This window comes from Hippocampus zosterae, chromosome 5, assembly GCF_025434085.1.
Source record: "Hippocampus zosterae strain Florida chromosome 5, ASM2543408v3, whole genome shotgun sequence".
Taxonomy (NCBI): domain Eukaryota; kingdom Metazoa; phylum Chordata; class Actinopteri; order Syngnathiformes; family Syngnathidae; genus Hippocampus; species Hippocampus zosterae.
This window is the reverse complement of record NC_067455.1, coordinates 11,271,502-11,290,310: the sequence shown is the minus strand read 5'-3', so window position 1 is coordinate 11,290,310 and position 18,809 is coordinate 11,271,502. Positions and strand designations below refer to the sequence as shown.

General features: G+C 41.4%; 2 protein-coding genes across 2 annotated transcripts in view; both read left to right on the top strand.

Annotated features, from left to right (window-relative positions):
* The window catches only part of osbpl3b (oxysterol binding protein-like 3b), a 29,617-nt gene extending 19,254 nt beyond the window's left edge, over positions 1–10,363 (top strand). Inside the window, exons 12-23 of the mRNA XM_052066643.1 lie at positions 1,592–1,696; positions 2,545–2,676; positions 4,005–4,095; positions 4,173–4,405; positions 5,158–5,295; positions 6,020–6,083; positions 6,160–6,238; positions 6,323–6,467; positions 7,335–7,476; positions 7,561–7,687; positions 9,271–9,393; positions 9,573–10,363. Coding sequence (XP_051922603.1) covers positions 1,592–1,696; positions 2,545–2,676; positions 4,005–4,095; positions 4,173–4,405; positions 5,158–5,295; positions 6,020–6,083; positions 6,160–6,238; positions 6,323–6,467; positions 7,335–7,476; positions 7,561–7,687; positions 9,271–9,393; positions 9,573–9,669 — 1,476 coding nt within the window. The 3' untranslated portion in view covers positions 9,670–10,363. The remainder of the gene's footprint in view (positions 1–1,591; positions 1,697–2,544; positions 2,677–4,004; positions 4,096–4,172; positions 4,406–5,157; positions 5,296–6,019; positions 6,084–6,159; positions 6,239–6,322; positions 6,468–7,334; positions 7,477–7,560; positions 7,688–9,270; positions 9,394–9,572) is intronic.
* An 884-nt stretch (positions 10,364–11,247) lies between these two features.
* Positions 11,248–18,630, top strand: gsdmeb (gasdermin Eb). Its single transcript, XM_052066649.1, is given in 9 exon segments — positions 11,248–11,777; positions 12,645–12,837; positions 14,183–14,354; positions 15,133–15,253; positions 16,381–16,500; positions 17,020–17,147; positions 17,216–17,393; positions 17,825–17,898; positions 17,990–18,630. Coding segments are annotated over 9 exon segments (1,422 nt in total). The 5' UTR covers positions 11,248–11,572; the 3' UTR covers positions 18,221–18,630.
* Positions 18,631–18,809: the final 179 nt, after the last annotated feature.

Here is an 18,809-nt window from a genome sequence, read left to right as displayed (position 1 = left end):
GTGGATTATGACCTTCTGTTTTTGCATCAATTTTGTCATCAACAATAATTTATTATTCACTGCAAAATGAAGGGAAACGCCAAATATTACAACCGACATTAGAAGATCATAAATGGCGGACCGCCTTGTGTTTGTTCATCTGTTTGCCAGTTGCTACGTCCTTCTTCATATAGGATGACGGAACAATTAAGTCAGTCAATGAATGGCAATGTGACTCAAACTGTGAACTTCAAATTCACTGTATGCTTTAATACAAAATATCACAAAAAGTGTACACAGGCCAATTGCCATGTTTTTTTCTGTTGCTCCACGTCGCTGGCCAAGATAGAGGAACAAAGATACGTTACTTGGAGTAAATGAATAATTTTCGAAGGTGAACTTAGGTGAACTTGGGTGCGTTCAAATCTGGGACTTGGTGAAATCCCATCGAAGCCAGAACCTCTGGAGTGTGAGGCAGATATGCTAATCATGATATCATGCTGTGCCGCTTCTGCTGCCTTTATGCCTATAGTATGGGCCAAGTGCTTTTCTGGATCCACTACTTTGAAATTAAATTAAAGAAGCTCTGGTCAAAACAGACCCCCCCCCCTACCGCCATTTTCAATTCCAGTCTCAACGACGACTATGACATTATTTCTGGGTTGTGTTGACGTCTCTTGACTTGACCTTTGCACACGAGTCTTAAATTGAATTGGCGCAGTGCTGAAATGTTTTCTAGTTTGACCTCAAATGTGTTTTCAATCTTGTTTTTAAAAAAAAATGATATTATTGATTGCGGGTAGTGAAATCACGAAATGCCATGCATTTAAGCAATTACAAATGTTACTAAGAAATGTTATTACACATTCTTTTGGAACACTGTTAGATTGTTGAATGAATGAAAAAGCTATTCAACAGACAGGGATTGCCGTGTGTCTGAGGCATCAAATTTAACCAGAATAGAATAGAAAATAGTTGTTGCTGAATCTAGGGGATAGAGCTCCCCCACCCCATGACACCGAACCTCTACAAAATTGTAGGATGGAAGGAAGGAAGGATGGATTGATTCTGGTATTCAAAAACACATGGCAATAGACGCCATGCACATGCCTCACTATCAAGCTTTAGAGCAGTGCTTCGCCATTGTTTTCTGTTGAACCCCACAAGATCGAATAAAGTATTTAGTGCCGTCCCCCAACTAACCGCACAAAATTGTTGGAAGTGTACCTCGGCATAACATTGTACCCGTATCAATGTTAAAGAAAACCAAAAAGAACTACAGATACATTTACAACAAAGTCTGTAACAGCAAAGGTTTGAAATGCATGGATTTGCTTAAAATGAAAACATGGAAAAATTATGAAAGCACCACTGCCACCTACTGTTGTGGATGTGCAAATACACTTTATTCTAGCTCACGCCATCAACGTAAAAATGTCTTATGTACAACCCTAATTTTTGTCTAACTTCCCCAAATTGTTCAATCTGTGGCTAAGGACAAGACTTCTGGGAAGAATATTTGGCAACTCCTGCTAATTAAAAATCAAATATGAGAGCTTGATTTGTGGGCGGCTGTGTTTAAATCAGGTGTACACTGGTTATTATTTTTCAGGCTTTAGCCCAGAACTCAGAGCTGCGAGAGCGCCTCTGCAAGATTCACACAGAATCTTACATCGTAGAAGCCACACTGCACAATCTCACTGCCCCCGCCGTGCAGGTGGGTGTGTGAGAATGCAGTGACCCCCCCCCCCACCCCCCCGCCAGCATGATGATTATTCGGATGATTACTTCCCTCCTTATTTGCCTCCCACATCATCAACAAGCTGCCATTTCATCTCATCCGCATGCTGCCATCATGTTGCTCTCCCACTCGCCCCTTCACTAATGACGTCTTGACGGCATTAAAAAAAACCAACAACAACAAGAGGAACACATTGTAGGTCTCGGCATTGGGAATCATTTGCATGCGGCCGTGTGTTTGGTGTGATCACACGACGAGCTGGCACGTGGAGGCTTTTGGCTCCTCTGGTAATCGGATTTACTGTCCACGGAGTGTTAGCTGATCATGCTAATTGTGTCCCCAGGAAATTTGTTAAATACACATGGGAGATCCTATGAGATTATCTAATGGGACTATAACAAAATGTTGCTCTCTAATAAATTATATTATGACAACCAGTGAGAATTGCAATGATTTTGCATAATAGCTGCAAAGTAACTATTAAGTTGGGATTCATTAATATTGTGGTAGGGTTTTTTTTCCCTGCTGTTTTTATACATAGAACAAAACAGAAGTACACGAAACTCCACTGTGAGCAGATGTACAGACGGATATTAAAAATACAAGTGCGACAATGCACCTCATCATCTCAGCGGTTCATTAGTGTCATCAAGGTTCTGATAGTCATTATGTGCAATCACCATAGGGCCATTCTCATCAAAGTGTGATTATACCGTGTGGTGACAAAGACTCCGCCCCCGCTCCCCAAGTCGCTCCTGAGTCCTGACGGTGCAAAGAGCCTCTTTCGGTTTTGTATTTATCCGTCTCGATGTTGTGTCTCCTAGAAACCGGAGGAATCTCCACCCGAATCCCGTTCTTTGGTGCATCAAGAGTCAAATGAAAGCAGAGCTGAGTCGCTGTCAGAGTTCTTTGACGCGCAGGAGGTTCTGTTGTCCAACAGTTCCTCTGAAAATGAGGTAAATGGAGGGAAAATGCAAAGGTTTATGCCTCATACACAATAACAACAATAAATGTAGAACTGGTGTAAACATTTGTCCACTTTCAAGTTATACTCTCATATTTGGATTGAAAGTGATTTTTGGAGGGGGGGGGGGGGTGATGTAGCTTGAAATGACGCAAGAAAATGACAATGGAAGTAAGAACTTGTTAAGTGAACTATTACTCTCACAGTCTTTCTTCAATTTGTCCAAGTAACGTGTCTGCCTGCATCATTTTTGGAGGGGGCAAATATTGCCTTTAAAATTTGCTGTTTGGCAGTACGCCGTCACCTCGGGCCCATATTAGCGCATCGCAACAAAGACAAAGATAATGACATACAAACATAATCCCACACCCAGAAAAATTGTTACAAATCTGATGATTTTGGCCCTTTATTTTTTCACACAATAAAGACAAACACTACATTTTTGACAATGTTTTTTTTTTACATATTAACACAAAGATAACTGACTTTTTTCAAAAATAGTTTTTCGCTAATTCTTCTCTCTGTTGCTCAGTTGAAGAAATATTCTATTGTTACTTTATTCATTACTGTTATTGTTATTCATACTGTTTACATTAATCGCATCAGAATTTTACTCTGCCAAATCTCAGAATCAGCATTTGCCTCAAAAGATCAGTCGAGCTTTACTGTCCTTCACCCTCATACAGTCGTTTGAGTGTATGACGGTGTCATTCGACTCGACAACTGTTTTTCTAATAGCCATAGCAGCAAAAGTTTCAGTTTTTCTTTTTTTTTTTTTTACAGCGGTCTAATCGACGGAATGTTCTAGTTGCATTGTGTATTCAACTATAGGTTCCAGCCTCGAGTTGCATCGGGCCGTGGCGCTGCCTGACGAAGTTACGCTGCCAATCAAATTCTCCAGTCTTCAATAGAATCCTTCAATCTTTTGAAACTAGTTTTTGACAGTCGTCTGTCACATGGGACACGTTTGAAATTCAACTCAGGCGTCTCGTTTTGTGCTGGAGGCTTCTTGAAGCCTTTTAAATTTCACTGTCATGAAATAAGGCTGTGCTCTGACTGTACTGTACATCATCCCCCCCCCACCCCCCTTTACTTGATCGTCATGTGGCTGGTTGGAGAGCAGGAAGAGCAGAGGTGGTCTAAAAATGGAAGTTAATTACTTTCATCTAAAAATACAGCTATATTGTAGCTCCCACGGGAGATCATCTCCAAATAATGTGACAGCATGTGGAAAGAAAACCGGCCCTGTCTTGCATCTCGGATGCGCTTCAAATTCCTCTCATCACATCTGCTAATAGTTTATTATTTTTTTTTTTTTAGGTATCAGAAGATGACTCGTACATCAGCGACGTTAGTGACAACAATTCCATGGACAACTTTAACAATGAGGCAGAAAAGAGACAAGATTCAGGTAACATATTGCGAGAAAATTCTTAAACACACCAATCACGCTGTAAGAAAAAAAAAAGATGTTTTTGGTCTGGTCAGGTCCTCTGGTCCCCTGCCGACGTAGATCGCGTCTATCTTCACCCAGCCCCAACAGCAGTGCCATCAGCCTGTGGAACATCCTCAGGAACAACATTGGCAAAGACCTGTCCAAAGTGGCCATGCCGGTGCATCTCAACGAGCCGCTCAACACCCTGCAGAGGCTCTGTGAGGAGCTGGAGTACAGCGAGCTGCTCGATCAGGCCGCCAGCACGCACGATCCGTTTGAACGCATGGTGAGAGGAGAGCTTTTATGCCTTGGCTACTTAACTCATTCAGTACCAGCCAATTTTAGACCAAGTCTGAAAAGACGTTTAAAAACGTCTTTGGGAGTGAATGAGTTAAGTGGGCCAGAGATACTCATGCAGTCTGCCCTTTTCTGGCAGTTGTTTATTTAGATTCGACTATATTTCAAAATTGACTTTCATTTTTTTTAAAAGTCTCAAATAAGGTCAGAATGTAATTTTTGTCATATTTTTATTTTCAAAGCTTTTAATCATGTTTCAAAAATACACAATCAATTTAAATAACTCCCAAAGGAATACAGATGCTACGGAAGGAAAAATAAATGTTGATTTATACCGCTGGGCCTTCTGGATCAGTGATTGCAGTTGTAAATGTAATGAATGCCACTTTGTGTCATTATTAGAAGTTGATAAAAAAATGCACTCATAATTTTTGGTTTACTCCACAGTGGCTTCTAAGATAATAACAATTCACGAGTGTAAGGGTAGCCCTGAGCAGAATAAAGATTTAATTGTTCCTCACTTCGTGTCCTTGGGTGTTGTGAAAGGCGCTTATAAATAAAATGTATTATTATTATTATTATTATTATTACTTCTACCTTGAAGGATTTACACCAAAACTTGAGCCATTTTTACACGGATCATCCCACAAAATTGAGACTTCTGGAGGCAGAATCATGCCACCTTTAACCGGCAGTGTAAAATCACTCATGATTTTTAGCAATTGTGGTTTGTGTGTTTAGGTCTTCATCGCGACATTTGTGGTATCGGGTTACGCATCTAGCTACTACAGAACTGGCGGGAAGCCTTTCAATCCTGTCCTGGGAGAAACTTATGAATGTGATCGGCCAGATAAAGGCTTCCAGTTCATGGCAGAGCAGGTATGGTTATCCATCCAACCATCCATCCATCCATTTTGTGATCCGTATCAGAGCCTATCCCAGCTCTCTTCGGGCAGTAGGCGGGGGACACCCTGAACCGGTTACCAGCCAATCGCAGGGCACACAGAGACGAACAACCATCCACGCTCACACTCACACTCACACTCACACTTAGGGACAATTTGGTTGTGTTCAATCAGCCTGCCATGCATGTTTTTGGAATGTGGAGGGGAAACTGGAGTACCCGGAGAAAACCTGTACATGAACATGTAAACTCAACACAGTGAGACCGGAGCTGGAATCGAACCCTGCACGTCTGAACTGTGAGGCGGACATGCTAACCACTGTCGTCTAAGATCATTTACAATTTTATGATGATTCCATCCATCCATCCATCCATTTTCAACATCACTTCACGCGAATATGGTCATGGGGGGTGCTGCAGCCTATCTCAGCTGACTTTGGGCGGGAAAGCAGACAACACCCTGACCCGGTCACCGGGGTACATATAGACAAACACCCGTTCACATCCACACTGTCACTGAGTTGTAACTGATCCCACGCTGCCCGCTCACAAGTTAGACAAGTGTACCACTACACCATCAGCGACCGTAGGTACGGTCATATCGGCAAGTATTAATTGAGGACAACCCTGTTGTTTTAAAATGTGCTCGAGCAATTCATTAAAGTTGGAGTTTGACGAAGCTGTTTACCCCATCAACAGGTCAGCCATCATCCACCAATCTCGGCTTGCCATGCAGAGTCCAAAAATTTTATCTTCTGGCAAGGTGTGTTCAGTAGCATACTTTTTTTTTTTTGAAGTTCAACTTCAGAATTTCTCATTGTAAAATATTCCCTTTGCAGACGTAAGGTGTAAGAACAAGTTTTGGGGGAAGTCAATGGAGATTGTTCCTGTAGGCAGCACACACTTAACTCTGCCTGGGTGAGCTTGACGCACCAAAAACGCAACCTAATTGTCACACAGCAAGTATTTATTTTTAAATCATATTTGTTCTCATTGCCGCAGGTTTGGAGACCACTATGAGTGGAACAAGGTGACCTCGTGCATTCACAACATCCTGAGTGGACAGCGCTGGATCGAGCACTACGGCGAGATCTCCATCAGAAACTCCAACAGTGATGCATGCCACTGCAAGATCACTTTTGTTAAAGTGAGCCGCAGATTGCTTGCATGCGTCGTCAGTCACATTTTGTGTAATCCTCCTAACTGTCAATCTTGATGTGTCATCTGTTAGTTTGACAACAAACAACTCTTTAAAAAAAACGCAGCTGCAAAGTAGGCGCTGTACATCAAGTAAAAATCAGGCATGTAAAAACAAAGACAGTTAAAAGAATAAATTAATACTAATGAGAGGGTGGACTTGAATTTGAGGCCAATTTGAAAGCTGATTCGAAAGAAGCGTTCCCATTGCTACTATTGTTTGTTTACATCACATCTGTCAGAACGACGTATTCAGAAATCAGATTAAATGGACAAGGCGGCACCTGAAAGATGAAATCTGATTGGACAAAAGAATCAAACATCCACAGACACGTCATTGAATCGGTTCAGACAAGTGAATAAATAAATACAATTTCAAACAACATGTTTTTTGTTGACATTTTGGGGCATTTCCAAATCCAGAGTGCTCAAACCTAAAACGCCTTTGATATCAATTAGAACGACTCCGTTCTGTCGAAGGGCTTTAATTCCTCATTGACCTTTGCGCACAGTTGATGTTCCACACCTCCATGCAACTCGGAAGCCCACGTGATCATTTTTGACGTTTGATGTATGGAAGCTTCCGCTGAGCTGAGAAGGTTAATTGTTCTCATTTCAAAGGTCCCCCTTGAGGTAGGTGATTTGAGGAAAAAGGGGTATATATTCATCCTCACCTCCCATTTAATACTCCAGACAGGCGGGAGAAGTGATGGTAAAGACCAAAAGAAGACATTATCATGGGGTCCTGGATGATTGAGTGTGATCACCTGTTCCAAATTATGGCCTTCACTTTGATGAATGTTCTTCTTTGTCACAGGCGAGATGGAACTCAAGTGTGAACGAGGTGGAAGGAACCATCACGGATCAGAAGGGGCACGTGGTCCATCGGCTCTTTGGAAAGTGGCACGAAGCCGTTTACCGCGGGGCGCCGCCCTCGGCCACATGCATCTGGAGAGCAAGTACGACCGTTTCATTTCATGCCGAAGAATTCGATGCACGGTTCGTGAATATGAACGCGGGTAACGCTCGTGCCGTATATGCAGATGCCATGCCGCTAGACCACGAGCAGTACTACGGTTTTACCAAGTTTGCCATTGAGCTGAATGAGCTGGACGCCTCCCTAAAACCGCTCTTGCCACCCACTGACACCAGACTGCGTGTGGACCAAAGGTGAGGGACCAAAAAAACATGGTCTTGAATTGTACGTATTCCTTTATGGCTTTACTTTTCCCCCCAAATGTGTTTCAAATTGTACCGTTTGAAAATGAGAGTTACAAGTTAACCGTTTCAGGGACAGCGGTTACTTCGGTAGACAGCTTATCATGTGATCAGGTTACAAGTTAGCATTATTGGCGCTTGAAAGGGTTAATAAAAACCTGCTGTCAAGGAGACCGTTCGATTAAAGCCAGGTTGGCGCATGCTAAGAAGACATCTTGCTTTGTCTCAGGGAAGTGACACTACAATATCAGTGAGAGACAGGAACAAGGTCAACCTTGCTTATTCGGGTACTAAAGAAACGCTTCTAGCAAGGTATAATGATCAGAATAGAATATATCGATTTTTTTAAGTGCAAAGAAATGTTCTTATAACAAACGGTAATTCACTGGGCGTCGTATGTCTTCCAGTTGTGTGTTCTTGACGTGCTGATCAAACCTCAGAAAAAGGACAAGAATAGTAACTGCCCTCGTGGCTTCTTGTGCATATCGCTTCAGTTAATTTTAGCTCACGTTTGTGAATATGACAAGTGAAGAGTTGAAACGTAGGACGTTCCAAAATGATACCAGAGCTTTATTCTGTGTGACACCTCGCGTTGGAGAAAGTGAAATAATGTGAATTATCATAAACAGCGTTTCTCTCCACAATTTGTTTTTGTTTTTTTTCTCGCCCCCAAAAAACTAGACGCAATGTACGGTATATCTAACCATTTTCGACAGTATTTGTCCCCCATTAGTGTTCAGGGTGAGCTGGAGCTCGTCCCAGCTGTCTTTGAGTAACTGGGGGCACATCGAAATAAACATTTACCGGTACATTCATTTAAAAAAAAATTAAAAAGAAGAAACAGAAATTGCTTTTAGGATTATTACCATTTTGTGCTGTTCCATAACAACATCCAAATGAACACTTTCCCAAAAAACAACTTGAGTTTATTAAAGGGGAAGTCAAGTAAAAAAAAAAAAGTCCTCACAATAATATGTTCTATACAATCCACGAGTATAAACATGGTGTTTTGATTCATATTGCATTTATGGAATATGTATTATGCAGCAAAATCCACCCTTTTTTTTCATCTCGGGGTGGCCATTTTACCTCTTGATGTCAACTTAAAATTAGACCGATTGCTGGGGGGTTCCGAAAACGACCAATAATGGCTCCGTTTGTGAATGTCACATGACCAATCTCAGAAAACAGGCGAGTCTTGCTTGGCCGTTATCTCATTGTGATGTCATTTTCAGTCGACACCAAGTCGTAAAATCGCTTCCCCCTGAGGTGGCTGAAAACGGGTGGATTTTGCTGTTCAATTTATATTCCACAAACGCAAAATTAATCTGAATGCCATGTTTAGAACATTAGAGTTTAAAGAACATTATTGACTGGATTTCCCTTTTGACAGGTCACTTTGTATGTAAATCGACCAGACTGAGCCATCAACCCTTTTGATGTTTAAAAGTCACATATTCATGCTTTTACATCCGAACAGATGTTTCCTTCCCTTCGTTCCGTGATAATTATGTTATGTGCCGCATGATGTGCAGACTGCTGGAGGAGGGGAAGGTCGAGGCTGCTGAGGAGCAGAAGCAAAGGATTGAACAGCTGCAGAGAGAAAGACGACGAGTCCTTGAGGAGAGCAACGGTGCACATCAACCAAAATTCTTCAGGTAGCCTTAATCTCTTGCCATAATACGTGATGAGGACACATTTGAATGTGCTTATTTTGCACTCTTAAAAGGCTTTATATCCTGTAGAATTGTTTTTTATCCAATATGAGAGCTGCATTGAACATTCTACTTTTACAAAGATGACATTGGCCACTTTGTCTTTCTTCATTCATGCTTAGGAAGTCAAAGGATGACACGTGGGTGAGCAACAAAACTTACTGGCACTTGAGGACTGATCCTGGCTTTGCCAACACAGATTTCCCGACCTTGTGGTGACCTGAACTGAAACATATTGGCAGCTAGACTTCCAGTGAAAACAGGCGCGTTCAGCGCTGACCCTTCTTTTGTATTGTTATTGCCTTAACAACAAGTGCTTATCTAAATTGTGCAATCATATTATGCACCATGAGAATGATACAGACAATTGATCATGATACAGTGAGTCCAAAATGGAGAAATGTGAACAAGGATGACCAGTCCACCTCATTACAAGCGCCCGCTCATTTAGAGGGTACTAATGGCCTGGTACCACGTTAAAAGTATTGAGTGGAGTCATTTAGACAATCTCTACCTCAGAGATACGGTAGCTTTGTTATGCTATTGATTAACATTAACATCCGATATTTATTCTGCACATGCCTGATGCCTTATTAGTTTTATATTTCAGTTGTTTTTTCGTTTCATGTTTTTAAAAAATGTATAGTTTGTAAGGTGCTCTGTAAAGGAAACGGACTGAAAGTGTTTTTCTTTTTGTTTTAATTTCATAACAGCAGTGCTAATTATGTGTTATGACTCTGTTGACTCTGTGAGTGATGCAAACTGCAGGAGCCGGAGCATCACATACTCATTCATTTTGTTCACCTCATCCAATGGGCCTCTGGTTCCACTGGCAGTTGGTGCAGTCCAAGCTGAGTGTTCAAGCGGTGCTGCGTCATCTCAAATAAATGCTGCAATGCTTCCCTCTCGTGGAGTCTTGTGTTTAGTCAGTTCTTTTTTTTTGTTGTTGTCATGATCCGTTTTATTCTTCGGTCTTGTGCAATTAAACTTCAAACTTGTTCTGGATCGCACAACTGTGACTAATACAGTGGAAGTTGTGTATTCAACAGAAAGTATGTCTGCTTAATGGTTTTGTCTACAGTTGCACTTCAGTTTAGTCAGTCCCCATTCATTTGCAAACCGTGTAACGGAGTCATGCACTGCCACACTCCGTCGTGGCCCGTCACATATGCACTCGGCCAATACATGCTGTACAGATACTGATATTTCAATTGTTCTTGCAAACGATGGTACTTTTCTAAACGTTGCAACTATATCTAATAGGAGTTGATGTTTTGTGAAAAAGTGTATACGGAGGCAGAACTTCAAACGTGCAATAGAGCCATCAATTTTTATAATCAGTACACTTCATTTCAAATGTTGACGGCGCTGACTTACTGATCATTACAATTTGTCACGTGGTCACAGGGGGCGCAAGAAGGCTAACTATAAGTGTTACCGAGAAGTAGTTTTATTGTAATTGGGATTTTACTAGATCGAGTTGGTGTCAGACCAAGATCTCGTTCCGCCCGCCTCGGTATATTGATTGACAAGCAGCGCTTTAGTATGTCAAACTTAACTTTTATCCAAATGTTTTTAATAAATGTAGGAAAAAATGCTCAATGTCTGCTTCCGGTGTGGGTGTAGCCTTATGTCCATTGTGACAGGAGTTTTGTTGTTTTTCATAAACTAAAAACAAAAAAGGTCAACGTCTGCTTCCGGAATGGGGCGTGGCCTCGGTTTGTCCATCGTGACAGGAGTCTGTCTTCACGTTGACTTTTCAATCTTGATGAGTCGGTAAGTTCTTCATGTCTGTCTTCTCAAACTGTGTCTTGACTGCTTCGTCGACTTAACGACGGCCTGGTGGAAACTCTAACGTTATACTGCCTTCTCTTTGTTCAAGACGATTTTGGATAATTGATAAATCTCCGCTGTTGTAGCTGGTGCTAACTGTTGTCTTCGTGCACGGACGACTAATTGCAGGAAATCCTTCAGCTTTTTCATTGTGCCTTTTAGACGCTGAGAAAATGTGAGATTCAAGGTAGGTTAAAGTCTGCATGTTTAACTTCGTTTTGCATTAAAGGAGGGACCGAGCGTCTGTCTGGAAGTCAACTAGCCGTCTCACTGCCCTCGTTCCGGAGAGATGTTTGCCACAGCCACCAGGAATTTTGTGGACGAGGTGGACCCCGGTGGTTTGTTGATCCCGATGAGAAGCGTCAACGACTCCATCGCTCTGCTCACTGTGGTTGTGAGCCAGAAACCCTTCTGGTTCTGGCAGAAGCCCAAACATCTGCCCACCGACTTTACCCTCAACGACCTCCTCGCAGGCGACACGCCTATTGCGCCAGGTAAACAAACAACAAAACGAATAGAATTGCTTTAAAAACTAAATACAACAGACGGACTTTGAGAAACGAAACTCAAAACAAAATAATGACTTACTATAATGAAAAATCCAAATCTATAACCCTGGGCTGCACTGCTTCCATTACAGTATGCGGATGTTAATTTTTATTTCTTTTTTTTTTCTTCCCAGTAATAGTTAAACCTCAATGTGTTGCCGTGTCAATCTAATCTGCCTTCACAATTAGTAGTGATGCTAACGGGCCAAGTGGTCCACAATAATGTCCTCATATTTCCATCTTCTGATTGATTGGTCAAAATTAGCAAAACAAGTCGTATTAGTAATGATGGTTAATTAAGTCATCAAGACTATGTCACCCAGCTGGCCTGGGAACGCCTCGGGATCCCCCGGGAAGAGCGACAACAAGTGGCTGGGGAGAGGGAAGTCTGGGCTTCTCTGCTAAAGCTACTGCCCCCACGACCCAACTTGGGAAAAGCGGTAGAAGATGGATGGATGGTTAATTAAGTCCACTGACACACCCACATATTTAAGGAAAATATATATCTACTTTTTAATTTTTTGTGTACACAGATTTTGTAATAACCTAATTTAAATGATCCAACCTAAAAAATATTTTGTTATTTGCCCATTGCTGCAAATGTTACATTAGCCAGTGGTGACCTCACACAAGCGCTCTTTATTTTAGGTGCCCAAAAAAAACTAAATAAAATTGAACTGTCACTGTGTCACCAGTACCAAATCATCTGTGGTCCGTGGTTGGGGACCACTAGTTTATCTAACTGTTTTAGATCCACGTACCGGGTCACATATTGTTTCTAGTCTATTAACTGACGTGTCTTTCCGTCTTTAGTTTTAACAGAGACAGAGTTCATCAAATACAATGGGACGTATGGTGGCCACATTCAAGGGTCAGTGGATGCCACATTCATCCAGTCCAACGTGAACGTTGAGGGAAAAGAGTCTTCCAAACTCCAAATGTCATTTGGCAGTTTGAAGAAAGACGAAGTCAATGTGCGCAGGCTCCTGCAAGATTCCAAAAACAGGTTTGATTCACCGAATGTGTCCTCCTTTAAAAAAAAACACTACAAAGTCATCAAGGTTAGGAATAATACATATAAATTATGTCTGTCGAAGGTCTCCAAAAAGCAGGACTGTTCTTTATCAGATCACAAAGTTGCACTGTTAACCTTACATGGATCTGTTGAATATTCAACAGTTACATTTCCGCTGTCTGAACAGAAATCCACGGACGTCCAGTATACACTGAGTATAAAAAGTCAACACACCCCTATTTAAATGCCAATGTTTGTGTGAATAAATCAATACAATAAATTATTTCAAGTCCATTCCCACCAGTGATCCGGCCTACAGCACAAACTGAAATGTTTTACAGAGGTGAAATGAAAATAAACAACAGAAATGAGGTGGTTGCATAAGTGTGCACACCCTCAGTAACTGGCGATGTGACACATTCTCCCACATACATTTGTGAGATTCTAAGTGTGTAATTTTTTTCTTTGTAAGATAACACGAAGGTAACCTTACCCAATTATCCAGACATTACAGTAAGAAGAAGACAGGAGATTGTTGTCACATGTGAACAGAAGCGTGTAGAGTCCGACTGTTTAGAATCACTCTTCTTTTTGTCCCCCTTTTTATATAAAACATTAAGAAGCTGATTTTTTGGGGCCGTTTTTGTCTTTCAGAATGAAATTTAATAGACAAACTTTCGAAGTTACATGTTTTATGGACAGCAACGTTACAGTATAATGAATACACAGCAGCACAGTACACAATACAGTAAAATAAATGTACTTAGAAGAGGCATTTTCTTCGAGTATGAAACATATATTTGTACAAATGGGTTGCAAGAATTAAATGATGGCGGTTTTGCCTGCTATAGCTTGAGGAATCTCCTGTGGCAAAACAAACAGACCAAAAAAATCTGTTTATTCAAGTTGAATAGAGGCGTCAATTAGAGTGAACGTCACTATTTTAGAAAACCTACATGTACTGTATGATTATTTTTCTCGAGGTCCTTACACAGGAGGAAGAAGTCAAGTCAAGTCAACAGTATTTATAGAGCACTTTCAAACAGCCATCGCTGCATACAAATAAAGGCGGTAGAAAGCACCAGACAGTAAAATCAAGAACATGAACAGAAATTTCAAAATCAGGAAAAAAACCCACCAAACATTGTCAAAAAATGATAAAAGGTTCGTGATGAGCTCTTAAACGTATTTAAGAAGGTGTATTTGAAATGGCTCAAATAAGGCACCATTTAAGTTCTGTTTCTATGGGACACCGTTTCCTTTCATACCTGTTTCACTGAATTGCAAATTGCAAGATTTGTGTCTGTCATGTCCTGACAATCAAATGTCCCACTAGGGTACTGGACATGTCCCACTGTCTGATCCAACAGACCAAAAAAAAGTGTCAGGTGTTTGGTGTCGTGAAAGAGCGCATCGTGACCAACCAGCCGTGTAGTGTCGTCGAGGAGCTACAGCAGGCCGGAAGCTGCGTTGGGACCGTCAACCTCTGGGGTCTCAAGAGTCCAAAGGTCAAACTGGAACTACTCACATACTTGTTTTCTACGATATTTCATCTTCCCTTATATTTTACTACATGTGCAGTATAAATGTGTTGACTTGCTAGCTCCAACTTCGGCGACTGTTGAACCTCCACATAGTCAGATGGCCCCCTCAAAAATTGTACAAGTTGAATGAAGGTCCGCCATTTGTTGTGCTGCTTGCCTCCGTGAGAAATGTAACTTATTGTGATTTGGGCAAGCTTTTGGCTACCGTACAACATAAGCAGTACAATCTAGTCGATTTCATTCATATATTTTTACATTTGACCAAACAGATGCGAACATAAATAGTCATCCAATGCATGCTCATGACGATTATGGACATGACAAGCGCAGCTGACAATCGGATTCCTGTCCCCGCTTCGTTATGTGTCTGTCAGGCGTCGTCAAATGTTGCAGAGTTTTACTTTATTTTAGTTCTTCATATGTGATTGTCGAGTGGTTAGCACGTCGACCTCACATTGCAGAGGTCAATCCCGCCTCCGGCCTTCCTGTGTGGAGTTTCCTTGTTCTCCCCGGGCCTGCGTGGGTTTTCTCCGGGTGCTACGGTTTCCTCCCACATTCCAAAAACGTGCGTGGCAGGCTGATTGAACACTCGAAATGGTTCTGAGGTGTAAGTGTGAGCGCAGATGGTTCTTCGTCTCTGTGTGCCCTGCGATTGCCTGACAACCGCTTCAGGGTTGAGGGTCAATCAATTGATTGTCTTTAAGAAGACTGCCAAGTTGAACAAGTGCGTATCTTTGTGCAGGTGTTGCTGAAAGACAATGCTAGCCTTGGCAAAGACAGCAACATTGCCATGGAGATTCCCAGCAACACCACCCTTGCCTATGCTCTCATTGACCTCTTGGTGAAGCATGACGGTCGCTACGGTGAGCTTGTATTCGATTTCAGTCATGCCATTCCAAAAGCAAAACTAATATACTGTATTCTATAGATTCACGTGGTACCGAGGGAAGTATTTCATGTTTGATGACTATATTTTACAGTTAACAAAAATAGTGTGAAATTGACCTTCTGAAAATTGCCCTGTATACAGTATGAGTTGTACTTTTTGATTCAAAGCAGCGGGTCAAATGAACTTTTCCATCGGAATCTAATCTATGAAGCTGCACCTGTACCAATGTATATGCGTACAATGTACCTCTACTTTCAAAATTAATTGGTTCTGGATGAAATTTCGGAACTAGAAAATTTAGAGACTGAACAAGAAAAGTAGAGACGCGTTTTCCATGTAAATGCCCTAATACGTTCCAACCCCTCCAAAATTCAGACATAAATGTTTTCTAAAACAAAAAAAAGCATCGAAATATGTAACAAACACATGTTACGATTATTGCACAATAAATGAGATTTATGCATACCGGTAATGTAAAGAAACAAAACAAAACCAAAAACAATGAATAGAGTACCGGTAACAATTAAAAATGATGGTCATTTAACTTTTAACTGCGTTCTCATCATTTTTTACCCTCTTTAGTTCATGTTCTCTCTCAGAAGTGTTTTTTGTCTGCCGTTTTGTATCGAACTGATCCGAGGACATTTGCTTTTGTCGACTTTTAACGATCCATCGAAAATGTCCAAGGCAAACATCAGCATCGTGAGCGACCGCCCGACTGGTGAACACTTTTTCTGGGTGATTCACATTTACGAATGCCTCATGGCCCGAGGGGCGGATGACGAGGGCGCTCCATCGACACATATCTCTTTATCTATCGACACACAGACTGATTCAGTAGAGGTCCCTCTTAGCCAATGGGATGCCAGGATGATGCTCGGTAATAGCCAATGGCAGATCAGCTATACGTATGTTGCGTTCAGGAAACTCGGAGCTGTGAGTAGCAGCCCATCCTGTATTTTTACCTTTCGTATCTTGAAATTTATTTCGTAACGAGGCAATATTTTCCTTTTGAGGCGTTTCGTAACTTAAAAATTTCATTCGTAAGTAGCGGTACCGTTATACAGGGATGTGAAATGATTGTATGACATGTTTGCACAGAGCTGTGTCTGATGTCAAGCGAGGGGGGCTTTGAGGTCGACAGCCCCACTCAGAAAAGTCTGGCAGGTGTCCCTGGAGCTTGCGGGCAAGACCAGCCTGACGGCAGCCATCTTACACGAGGTCAATTATTGCCAAAGCTTTCATTGTCTCGTCTGCATTCGCATGCCACGTGCATGACTTGTTTGCCCGCTTACATTTACAGCTCTGCTTCACAGCTCTCGCAATATTTTAGTTGATTCCAATGAGTTTTTGATATTGAGGTGAATTTTTGAAGCGTTATGTATGACACACTTCGAATCTCGGTTAGCAAAAGGTTTTAAATGTCAAAGCGCCTTACAGGATGCCATCAGAATACAGCTGCTATTCTCTTGGTTTAATGTTCAGTTGGACAGTCAAACCTTAACTGGGAGTGTCTTAAACTCGGATCTCAAATTTCTGCTTGCAAATTAAAGCAAAAAAAAAAAAGAATTTGAAATGTCTTGAAAAACGTTCAAGTTGCCACGAGAAATGTCATAATTTTCAGTTGTTCTGAACAAAGCCACTCGTTTCAAAATAAAAAAAAAATAATTGTAAAATGGCAAATACCTCCTCAGCAATTACACTTGTGACAATGTTGACGTTTCTCCCTGACATTTGCAGAACTGAAGAATCTGGCTGCTCATTTTCAGCTGCTGGCAGCTCTTCCCGCCTCCAGCAGGTCTTCTCTGCTCGAAAACATAACAGCACTCATGGTAGACAAAGCAGCCCTCAATGCTCTTCAGAGAGTGGTAAGATGACTCAAATGCTTTGATGGCTTGACTTAATGATCGCTTCAGACCGCCCTCGTCTCTCACAGTTGGACCAGATGATCCTGGAAAACAGTGTTAACATGGTCGACGTTTGCGAGGCGCACAAATAAAGCATCCAGCCTGTTCTGGAAGTGTTGAAGGAAGCGGAAGGTGTGTCAGCAGCACAGATGGAAGGCTCTGTGACGGTCCTAAGTGCACTTCATCTTATTACCAGTGCTTTGGGTGGTGAGCATGACTTTTTTTTTTTCCAACATCTAAACATTGTACTGGGCACCACACATTTTGGTGCTAAGAAAGTTTCAATGGTTTGAGGGTATTTTGACGTCACTGAATTCGAAAATGGAATTGCTTTTCCTGAGTTGGCTTGAGTTTTTAAGATAGTCATTTGAAAAACATGCAGGCAAGCAGAGGAGCTGCAAAATATCAATAATTCAGAAACTAAAGCCAATTCAAAGTAACGGATCGCACTCTGACTCCGCTGCTTAAAATGACCCACAAACCATTAAAATATCATTGACACCTAAAAAAAAAAGTTGGTCAAGACAGTTATGCATTTGTTCTTTTACTCGAAATGTGTTCCTTTTCTACATCTGCTGCGTGTTTTATCGCCATTCTCACATCTTAAGTGCACATTTGCTCCGAAATTTGCCTTCCAGAACTGACTTGTGACAATCTTGCTGCGCTGAGAGTCTGCAGCTGTCCAGACACGTTAAAAGTCATGGACCTTCTGGTTTGTACAGAGAACCCCAACCACGCTAAAATGTGTTATTTCATTTATTTACTCTGAATCGGTTTTTAATTTTCGCTGCCATCTGTTGTAGGTAGCGCATTTGATGGAAAGCGGGGAGTCGCCGGCGAGCGGCGCAGACGTCGCTGCACTGCCAGAGAATGTCTTGCCTGTCATGGAACATCTGTTCAACTCCTCCGGCATGAGCCTGCAGAGAGACGGCGACACGGCCAGGAGCCAAATCAACCAGCTGGAGCAACCAGGAAACCAACCTCTCATCATGTGTATTGCTCTCCGAGGCCTCCGCTCACTGAACCCCCACTAACAAGTGCTTTATAAAAGACCTTCCACTGTGAAGAACAATCATCCAAATTGAAAAGCACCCAATAACATCCTTCAAAGACTAATCACTTTTTAAATTGGATTACAGCACAATTCACTTTTAGTGTTTGTAAATATGCTTTGTTCATGTCAGATGACATTCTGAACTTTTCAAGTGAAAGTCTCTTGATTTGTATGTTTTATCAAATGTTGAACGCTTTCGCACTCCTGTCGAAAAATAGTCATGTTAATTCCTTGGTTGTTTGAACTGTAAGCGGCATATTCGCACATTTAAAAGCATACCTCGCTTCATTGCATGCCATAGTCTTTGTGGATCATGTGAACCCATTCAAATATTCTTCACATTCTGTCATTCCTGCCTTATAAAAAATGAATTAAACCGTTACACCTCCATTTTTAATGTCATCACTCTTGGTTTAAAAAAAAAAAGAAGCAAAAGCTGCAGTCAGATTAGTTCATTACAATTAAAAAAACATTTAACATTTGAAAATACATCTCATCTGAAATTATAAATTAAATTAAAAAACGACCATGTATAGTAAGGCGTTTTTTTTAGCCGAAAAAAACTGCCA